Source organism: Caenorhabditis briggsae (assembly GCF_000004555.2).
Source record: "Caenorhabditis briggsae complete genome, chrV, whole genome shotgun sequence".
Lineage (NCBI taxonomy): Eukaryota > Metazoa > Nematoda > Chromadorea > Rhabditida > Rhabditidae > Caenorhabditis > Caenorhabditis briggsae.
This window is the reverse complement of record NC_013488.2, coordinates 9392147-9402130: the sequence shown is the minus strand read 5'-3', so window position 1 is coordinate 9402130 and position 9984 is coordinate 9392147. Positions and strand designations below refer to the sequence as shown.

General features: G+C 39.6%; 5 protein-coding genes across 5 annotated transcripts in view; 3 read left to right on the top strand and 2 right to left on the bottom strand.

Annotated features, from left to right (window-relative positions):
* The window catches only part of CBG23258, a gene marked incomplete at both ends in the record, with an annotated part of 1273 nt that extends 847 nt beyond the window's left edge, over positions 1 to 426 (top strand). The window contains one exon of the mRNA XM_045237503.1: positions 193 to 426. Within this exon, the coding sequence (XP_045097803.1) occupies positions 193 to 426 (234 nt within the window). The remainder of the gene's footprint in view (positions 1 to 192) is intronic.
* Positions 427 to 1297: 871 nt separating this feature from the next.
* CBG27053 lies at positions 1298 to 1441 on the bottom strand (the record flags this gene model as incomplete). Its single annotated transcript, XM_045237502.1, has 1 exon — positions 1298 to 1441. The coding sequence occupies one exon, from the start codon at positions 1439 to 1441 to the stop codon at positions 1298 to 1300; it is 144 nt and encodes a 47-aa protein (XP_045100604.1).
* Positions 1442 to 1603: 162 nt separating this feature from the next.
* Positions 1604 to 2264, top strand: CBG23259 (the record flags this gene model as incomplete). The annotated part of the gene is made up of 2 exons (XM_002636521.2): positions 1604 to 2015; positions 2065 to 2264. 2 exons carry the CDS (start codon positions 1604 to 1606, stop codon positions 2262 to 2264), a joined length of 612 nt encoding a protein of 203 aa, XP_002636567.2.
* A 2692-nt stretch (positions 2265 to 4956) lies between these two features.
* On the top strand, positions 4957 to 6962 carry CBG23260 (the record flags this gene model as incomplete). Its single annotated transcript, XM_002636522.1, has 6 exons — positions 4957 to 5733; positions 5781 to 6100; positions 6300 to 6372; positions 6424 to 6511; positions 6568 to 6644; positions 6711 to 6962. The coding sequence occupies 6 exons, from the start codon at positions 4957 to 4959 to the stop codon at positions 6960 to 6962; spliced, it is 1587 nt and encodes a 528-aa protein (XP_002636568.1).
* Positions 6963 to 7111: 149 nt separating this feature from the next.
* CBG23261 lies at positions 7112 to 8679 on the bottom strand (the record flags this gene model as incomplete). Its single annotated transcript, XM_002636523.2, has 3 exons — positions 7112 to 7353; positions 7399 to 7984; positions 8026 to 8679. The coding sequence occupies 3 exons, from the start codon at positions 8677 to 8679 to the stop codon at positions 7112 to 7114; spliced, it is 1482 nt and encodes a 493-aa protein (XP_002636569.2).
* Between the last annotated feature and the right edge of the window lie 1305 nt (positions 8680 to 9984).

Here is a 9984-nt window from a genome sequence, read left to right as displayed (position 1 = left end):
TTCATGTAGAAAATCCAATTCATTCGGAAGATTCTTTTTTATTTCATCTACAAGCCACATAAGTCGAAATTCGGGAAACACTGCATCGGCAACACTGACAAGTAGTTCCATCGTATTGACATCCGTCCTACTGTTTTTGTAAACTCGTTTGTGTTGAACTTTTACTGCGACTGTTTCTCCTGTTGTTTTCAGCTTGGCTATGTGAACTTGGGCCAGACTGGCAGCACCAACTGGTTTATCCGAGAATTCCGAGAAGATGTCGTCTACTTTGGCGTTCAATTCGGTTTCTACCACATAAACGACATCTTCCTTAGACGCTTGTGGAGCTTGAGAAGTCAGAACACTCAGTGTTTGTGTGTACTCGGGTGGTATCAGATATTCCATTCCAGAAATATGCTGTCCAACCTGAAAAAGGTCTCCAAATAAGAATAAAATCATGAATAGACTCACCTTAATGAATACTCCACCATTTGCACATGCTAGTTCCAGAAGACGTTCAGCGCTTCTCTGGTGACACTTTTGTATTGCATCATCGTATCCTTCTGATGGTGCAGGAAGTCCTCTCAAAGAGGTTTTGTAGTCTACAACAATTTTTCCCACCTGAAATTAGATGAAGGCTAATACTAGAAGTCAGAACTTCTGACTACTCACTGTCTTTGCAGCTCTTCCAAATCGAAATATTCCCAGTTGCCTCAGATCTTCAGGGGAATCTACAGTGTGTGCAGTGTATCCAGCTCCTGTACCAGTCCCTACTAGTAGAACCTACAAAAAATGGAAGTTCAGTAATTAATTTTATTCTCGAGAAAATACTTACTTTTGTGAACGGCTTTAAAGCTTGTAATTTTTTGAAAATCATAACACCGGGCTGAAATTAACTGAAAATGACGAAAAATCATCAAAATTGCAATTTTGTAACCGCGCCCCGTTGTGTGAGAAAAGAGTGTGCGGAACGCAGAGAGAGCAGACAATTTTGCAGAGAACTTTTGCGAACATTTTGATTCATGACATTTCGGTATCAATTTCAGCAGTTTCGAGAGATGTTTCGAGTTTGGAACTGTTTTTTTTATTCTTATGGCTAATCTTCTCATACCTCAAATAATGCGAAAACATCAGTTTATTAAAATAAAATTAAAACATTGCAGAATGAGTCTGAAGAAGATCATTGATGTTGGATCTGTTAACAATCTTCTCAAAAAAGGAATCATCAACAAGGAAGGGGTTCGGCTCATCGACTGTTCTTACGCTGTGTCTGCAAGATCTGATTGGAAAGAATTCGAACAAGAAGGATATGGAGAATTTAAGACACTGATGGCAGAATCAAGTCCGTGAGTGCTTCATGTTTGGAACTCTGCAGGAATTTATTCAGTTTTCTATTTTCTAATGAAAAAATCTTTACAACTGAAGATGTTTCAGAAGTCGCAGGTTGTATCATGCTGGCCATATTCCTGAAGCAGTACACATTGATCTAGATATCGCAACATATCCATCAAGATATCAGAGATTCCAACAGTATCGTGCAGATCTCTTTGAAAAATATGCGCAAATGGTTGGTCTCAACAACAAGGAACACTTTGTTTTTTATGGAAAAGGGGCTTTCGGAGGAATGCTTTTTGCATCCAAGGTTGCTTGGATTTTCAAATCCTATGGCCATGAGAACATCTCGCTCGTAGATGGTGGATTCGACTCATGGAAGAGGCATGGATTTGATGTATCGACTGAAGATGTGAAACTACCAGTTGGAAACTGGAAAGCTGAGGATGAATTCAAGAAATTTGTAATCACTTTCCAAGAATTGGATGCTAAAAAAGAAGGAGAAGAGAAGCAGTATATTGAAAAAACGTCTGAAATCAATTTCCTTGATAGCAGAATACGAGCCCAGTTTGAAGGAACACAGGACACTGGACTTGATCCTTATATGGTGAACGGCTGTCGGATCGCTGGCTTTAAAAATTTGCCAAGTTCCGAACTGCTGACAAAAGAAGGAACCCTGAAAAGTGAAGAGGAAATTAAATCATGTACGTTACTGGTAGAATTTGTTTAAGCCTTCTCAGTGGTCATTTTCAGGGCTCACTAAAAACGGCTACGTCGAAAATCAACCTGTTGTCACCTCATGCAACGCCGGGATTCAAGCTGCTCTTCTCGCTTACGTAATTGATACAGTGAAACCATCATCTACTCCACCACGTGTTTATAATGGATCTCTAAAAGAAATGGAGCTCAGAGCGCCGAAGAAAATTTCCGAAGGACCCCAGCATCTACATTGAAACATAATCCATTTCGTTATTTAGTTATAGTTTTAGTGTTCAATATTGGGGTTATTCACCAAAATGTAGAAAAATTCGGAGAAATGGAGAAAATTTCTCAAAACCGCGGAGAATGAACTAACCTCGCTGAAATTTCGGAGAAAATCGGAGAAAATTATAGAGAGCATATTCACAAAATTTGGGGTCAAAATATCCACTTTGACCATTTTGTCTGAAATTCCAGCCAAATTTTCAAAGTGGATATTTCGAGCCCAAATTTTGTGAATATGTTCCTAAGAATTTTCTCCGATTTTCTCCGAAGTTTCAGCCAGATTGGTTCATTCTCCGCGGTGTCGCGGAATTTTCTCCATTTCTCTGAATTTTTCTACATTTCAGTGAATAACCCCAATATATATTTCATTGTTTCCTTTTTTTGTTAAATTTCAGTTTCAGTACCACAAATATTCTTGATCGTTTTCATCTATAAACATTCAAAGTTGATTATTTAAATATTCATTTTTAATATTCTGTTTTCCTTATTCCTTCTTCGGGATTTTCAAATTTTTGCTATCGCTCCCTTTGCCGTCCGTCCTGATTTCTCTCCTCTAAATATTGCAAAGCACATCGGTTCTCTACCCTCAAAAGTCGGCTTCTCCCCGGATTTTATCAACTTCCTTGTAATCAAAAAGTGCAGTGATGCGATAACCATCCCTCTTTCGCTCATCTTCCAAGAATCCTTCTCCTCCGCCAAATTTCCTGAGATCTGGAGGCACTCTGTTGTTAGTCCAATATTCAAGAAGGGATCCAAATATGACGCTAATAACTACAGACCCATAACGCTCACTCATGCACTTTCCAGACTCTTCGAAAGATTAGTCCTTGAAGAGCTAAAACGTGTTATCGGCCCGAGTATTTCTCCGAATCAGTACGGATTCGTCAGTAAGCGATCCTGTGTACTAGCCGTCCTTGAGTCCACTTCCAGAATACAGAAAACCTTAGCAAATAAGCAACAATTCGTAGATGTTTTTTTCTTTGACTTTCGCAAGGCATTCGACACTGTCCCACACAATCTCTTGCTGCTGAAAATGAGGCGAATAGGTATTGATGAACGATGCTGCGATTGGTTCGAGTCCTTTCTCAGCAACCGCTCATCCAACGTCAAGGTTAATGGCCTAATCTCAACCAGCGAGATTGTTGTCAAATCCGGAGTCCCCCAAGGAAGTGTCACTGGCCCCTTTTTGTTTCTGATCTACATTAACGACTTACTATGCAGAGAAGTATCGAAATCGTCGAGCACTGGTGTGACATCTGGAGACTCAAACTAGCCGAAAATAAGACGGCCGTTATGCATTATGGTAAACGCAATCCTAAGACAGTTTATTTTATTAAGGGATCCCCCATTACTCCGCATCGCTCATTCAAGGGCCTAGGTATACTAGTTGATGATCAACTTCAATTCGACAAACACATCAATCTTATTGCCTACTCTGCTAAACTCAAGTCCCGCCAAATACTGAAAACGTTCCAATCGAAAAACCCTTGTCTATATTTCCGTCTCTTCGACACCTACATTAGACCGGTCCTCGAATACGGTTGTGAACTTTTCGATCCATCCAATTCCACACTTGCCAATAAACTAGAATCTCCTCTTCGTTATTTCACCAGAAAAGTCTTTCAGAGATGTAATATGCCCTTCAATTCATACACCGATCGCCTATCCCAGTTCTCTATGCTAACCACCCTTCATCGCCGCACCCTTCTAGTTCTTCGTACCTATCACAAAATTGTTATAAACTCATACCATTTTCCCTCTATATCGTCCTACATTCTTCCCAGCCATTCTAACAGAGCCCCGTATTTGTTCAAAATCAACGGTCAATACTTTGACTGCTTCCTTCACAGAAGCTTGTCTATGTGGAACCGTGTATGTAAGGTGATAAATTCTAAGCTCAGTCCGGTGGCGTTTGCTAAGCGAGTAGGAGCGATTCCTTATGATATTCTGATCCCTCCCACTTGACCTACAGGACTCTAGTCGGTCCGTCTGGTCATTTTACTTTTTTATTTGTACAGGTCCCATTTCTTGCCAAATTATCTATCGATTTCCCCCCATGCATTGCAAATAAATATTATTATTATTATTTATAACGCTCGTCTTTATTTTTTATAACGCTCGTCTTTATAACGCTCGTCTTTTTTATCTCATGAGAGATATCTCTAGAAAAACAAAAAACAACAAAAAATTCCGGAGTGTATGGAAATAGGCGGGGCGAGCTGAAAACTGCGGCACGGAAATCCGAGAAAACCGTGCGGCGCTTTTCTGTTTGGCGCCATCGCTCCCATCATTTGAACACGCGTTCTCTTTTTTTTCCCAAAAAACGGTCATATTAATTCATCTAAAGTTTTCAGTCTTTAATGAGGTTGCTTCTGAAATTACTAATCAATTGGTTTCTTCTCTTTGAAGTGAAATATCTCATCGGTGGTTTTTCTCGACAGCTTTTATTTAATAAATCGAAAACACCGAGCTAAAAGTTTTGACCGTTTTTTTCTAAATTTACTGACAAGTTCAGAGCTAGAATAGCCAGGTACTTTTTTGGCAGTAGAGCTGTTTGAATCAAAATGTTTTCACAAAGCGTACTGCGATTGGTGCGAAACTGTTCTTTCTCAATGCTTTCTTCAGTTTCCCCCTTTTCCAATTATGTTCTGTAATTTTCAGATGGCAGACGTTCAGTTTGACATCGGAGACTCGTGCGTCTGTCTGCACACAGGCAATAATCCATATGAGGCGAAAGTAATCGATAAGAAGGATTTTCAAGGAAAACAATGCTATATTGTTCACTTCAAAGGCTGGAATTCTCGATACGACCAGAAAATTCCAATCGGAGAACATTCCACCAAAATGTTCAAATGCACCCTCGAAGAATATCAGAATGATCATCAAGGAGAGCCATCGGAGCCAAAAGCCAAGAAAAGAGGTGCCAGAGCGGTAGCAGAAGATGCTCAACCAGAGAGCAGTTCGAAACCAGCAAAGAAAGCGGCGAAAATCGTGGCACCCGAGACAGCTACCAGAGCTGCAGCAGAAGATGCTCAACCAGAGAGCAGTTCGAAACCAGCGAAAAAGACGGTAAAAATTGTGGCGCTCGAGATCGCAACAGAGCCAGTCAATGGTGAACAGCATCATAATGACCATCAAGGAGAGCCATCGGAGCCAAAAGCCAAGAAAAGAGGTGTCAGAGCGGTAGCAGAAGATGCTCAACCAGAGACTGGTTCGAAACGAGCAAAGAAAGTGGCGAAAATCGTGGCACCCGATACAGCTACCACAGCTGCAGCAAAAGATGCTCAACCAGAGAACAGCTCGAAACCAACAAAGAAAGCGGCAAAAACTATGGCACCCGAAGCCGCAGCAGAGCAAGTCAACGAAGGTGCTTCCTCAGTTTCAAGATCTTCCAAAAGAAAACCAGCGGTAGAGACTAAATCCAAGCCTGATTCCAAAGTAAGTAGTGTTCATTCATTTTCTTTTACGATGAATTATTTTTGAAGGATCTGTTCGAGATCGGTGAAGATTGTGTCTGTATCCATGATAACGAGGCTTATGAGGCAAAAGTGCTTGACATCAAAGAACTTCAAGGAACGAAAAAGTATATTGTCCATTTCAAGGGATGGAATAATCGTTACGACCAAAAGATTTCTGTCGGAGAGGAGTCTGGAAAAATGTTCAAAGAAACTCTCGAAGAATACAAGAAAAAATACGGAGATCTCCATGGAGAAGGACCTTCTGAGCCTGCTCCCAAAAAGAAGACACCAAAGAAGGCTTCAGCACCAAAGACAACTCCAGCTCCGCAACAACAGGTCGATCCAATGTAAGTTGTTTCGTGAAACCGACAATTATAAGTTTTGCTAGACTGTAGATCATTGGATTTGACTTACTATATCACTTTATTCGCTGACCCTATAAAACCTAGTGATTAGGAGTCTCAGACAGGCAAACGGCCATTAGTTTGTGGTCAGCCAGTTTCCGATAAGAAACAAAATGCCAACACAACCTCAACTTTGTTATAGCGACAACATGACGAACTTCACGATCGTGGCAGTCACCCCAGCTCATGCTGATCATCTTATTGGAATGATCCATGTAAGCGATCCATATTGTATCAACTTAATTTCAATTAATTAAAAATTACAGGAACTTGCGGAGTTCGAAAAAATGAAGACCAGTGTTGTGAACACCGCTGAGAAGCTTCGTAAGGATATTACGAACAAATCTGTCCATGGTAGGAAAATATTCTCTCGGTTTTAAATTGTTGATTTTAAACTTCTGAAATTACAGGTTTCATCGCATTCGATGGAGAAGAACCAGCTGGAATGAATCTCTACTACTACGCGTATTCTACTTGGGTTGGTCAGGTACGTCAGTCGCTTCCAAAGCATTCGTTAACAATTCCATCGTATATATCAAATTTTCTATTTTAGTACATCCACATGGAAGATCTCTACATCCGTCCACAGTTCCGTCGTAAGGGACTTGCTCGCACTCTCTGGAAGAAACTCGCCCAAGTCGCAAAGGACAAGGAAATCGGGAGACTCGAATGGGCCGTTCTCGACTGGAACAAGGATGCCATTGCACTGTACGATACTGTCGACTATGCTAATATGACGGAGAAAGAAGGATGGCTTACATTCCGCATGGACGGAGCTGCAATCCAAAAGTTTGCTGATGAATGATTTTGCTATATAACTTGCTCCCAAGTTTACTTCTGAAAATAAATGCACCTTGTCTGTCTGTCTTAATTTCTGGATTTTAACTGCTGATGTAAAACATACTGAAACATATTTTATAATAGAATTTATTCATTTTCATTAATTTCTTGATATCACACATTAGATCTCGCATAGCTCGCCATCATTTCTTCTAGAGGAAGTTCCTCGTATTTTTCAATCATCTTGCTTGCTCCACTGTTACTACCGTCTCCAATACGATTAACAGTTTTATAGGGCCTGACGAGAGCAGAAGTGTCCTTATCTATTTCGTAGCTTTTTCTTGTCCAAGTACGTATAACTGATATCAAAAGATAAGTGGTCGTAATTAGGATCAGAGCAACAAAAACGTTTTTCACTGCAAAAAAAGCTCAAATTATTAGATATTTGATCATAGGCTCACCTGTCACATTAAGAGTATGATTTGGGATCACCACCCAATTGGAGCTCCATAATATCAAAGTTATTCCCAGGAAAACAATCGATGCAACCTGGAGACCGTAAATCGGGGCTGTTTTTCTGTTAAAGTATCCTATCTGAGGTCCTACAGTGGCTATTTGGAATCTGTAGTGACAATAGTCACATTTTCGGGTAGACAATGCAAATTGCACCAAACACTCGTTATGGGCAGTTACTGGACAACGGCATGCTTTGACGATCTTGGAGTCTAGTTCTTCGTTTCGACCATCACGAACTGTTCTCGTTCCGAAGCATAAATAGCATTCGCTTTCGTATTCAACAGGTATTCTAGAAGTACCTGCATTCGATTTCGGTAGATTGGTGCTCGCTGGAACCCGGGCAGTAAACAATTCTTCACAACTAGAGCACTTCTGTCGAACCATCTGGTATCGGTACAGATGGGAACATTTAGAGTGAACAAAAACGTCCCTACAGCTACACGGTCTCATAAAAAATTCTTCTCGTGATGTGGTAGGTATCAAAAGTCGGCATAATGTACAGCATATGACGTCATCAGCCGGCAGTCCGCTCTGGAAAAGTTCTTAAGTTGGAATATCCATAGAATCATTACCTGTAGCAAGCATTCTCCTAATGTTAGAGTATCGATCATACATTGTTCCTCCTTCCGAGATTCGATTCCATACGAACGACTTCTCTTTTCTCGAGATTTTCCGCCTTTCGTTGCAGACCCAACTGACTTGTAGGAGTTGCATATCCCTTGCAAGTCGTTAAATGTCACATCTGTTGATTTCGTATTTCTAAATTTTGGATATCGTTCTAGTTGGATAGTTGAATAAGAAATCCTGGTAGAAGCATTCTTGTCTTCATCTTCAGAAGAACTGCAATATTTCAAGCAATCGGATTTGTTTAGGTTTTGTAAAACATCCGGGAGAGTTTTGTATGGATGATGGGCGTACTGAAAAACCACCCGTTGGTCATCTTCAGAAGTTTCGGAACTATCCAGATTTTTCAGTAAACTTTTAAACTTCTTCGAGGAACTGTAGTCTGAGCTTTCTTCCGACTTTCGAACTTTCATTACTCTTTTTCCTATTTTTTTCTTCCGCCGTTTCCGATCAGAATTGGTTGATATGAGTTCTCTGAGTTGTTGGTTTTCTTCAGCCAAAATCATCATTCCAGATTCAATGAATCGAATTCTCATATCTTGTGTATATTCCACTTTCAAATCCTCCTTCTTCCTCATAAATTCCTTATAGATGCACTTCATAATGGGAAATTTTAATCTGATTCTGTAAATTGACAGATACGATTACCGTAACCACTAACGGTCAAACTTGAGCCAATTTATCTCGGTTCCTGTGAAGGATATCACAAAGTGGTCCACTGACAAATTGTTACTTTTAATAGCAAAAATATTTTGTCAGTCAGCTACTTTTTGATATATTTCACAGAAACCGAGATAACATGGCTCAATGTTAAAAGTAAGGGTTTGTAGTATAGAAAAATCAAATGGCAAGACAATAATACTGCAAAATAAGTCGTTAATCTAGTGATTCCTTCGTTGTCCTTGTTTACTCCATATCGTTATCAGATTGTTCACAGGTCCACGACTATTGAACATTTCTTCTTTGTTCCCCTTGATCTACTGATCTTCACCCTTTGACCTAAAAGATTATGAATGGAGGATCCTGAACTCCAAACCATGAAATTATAGTTCGATCAAGGTGCATCTACCCCCTCGCTTTTGTTTTTTCTATTTCCTTCTCTCTTCCTCTTATTTTACGAGTGTCTCCATCTAACCTCGTGATCGCCACTGATTGCCGAAAGTGCAAAGAACGATCACAATTGTAACATACAATCGGCGTCTGGTTCTGTGATGTTCAGCAGTCTGTGATATTTTTACAAATTTTTGTCTTCCTTGTGAATTTTTCTAGTTTGAATTACGATTTCATTCTGAACCATTTCGAAAAAGATGTGAAACACTGGAGCAAGTAGATGTATAGTTTTAATTTTAAACTTAATATGCATGATTTCTAAATACCACGGTATTCTAATATTTCATCTAAGTTTTCTCCTAGTATTCATATTTTTCAAGATTCTTCGAAAAGAAAAGATGGCTACACATGAAAAGATTCACCTGCTAGCATAATAATTACACTTGTTTCGTTGATCCGCAATTTAAAATTGAAAAGGAAAAACGAACTACTTTTTCTGAACCATCCTCTTTATATCGCCACTTTATATTTTTTTTTTCTCCAATACGTTCGACCTTCAAATTTAGTGTGTAAATACGATCATCTATCTCACTCCCAATAAGTATTAAATTCTAAACAAAACATTTGTGTTTAGATGTCTGAATTCAAAATCGCACATCCTTCTCTTTTCTGCGTCTTGCTTCTCTCGCTTTTTGTAACGTCCACTCGAAGAGTCGAATGATAAAAACGACTTGACATAAACACCGTCTTGGCTATCAGTTTTTGTTGTTGCGGCCATTTCAAAGTCAAGAGTGACTGTGTTTTGAAATAGGACAAGTAAAGAGTTTGTTGCTGTTAAAAGATTCACACTTAATTTT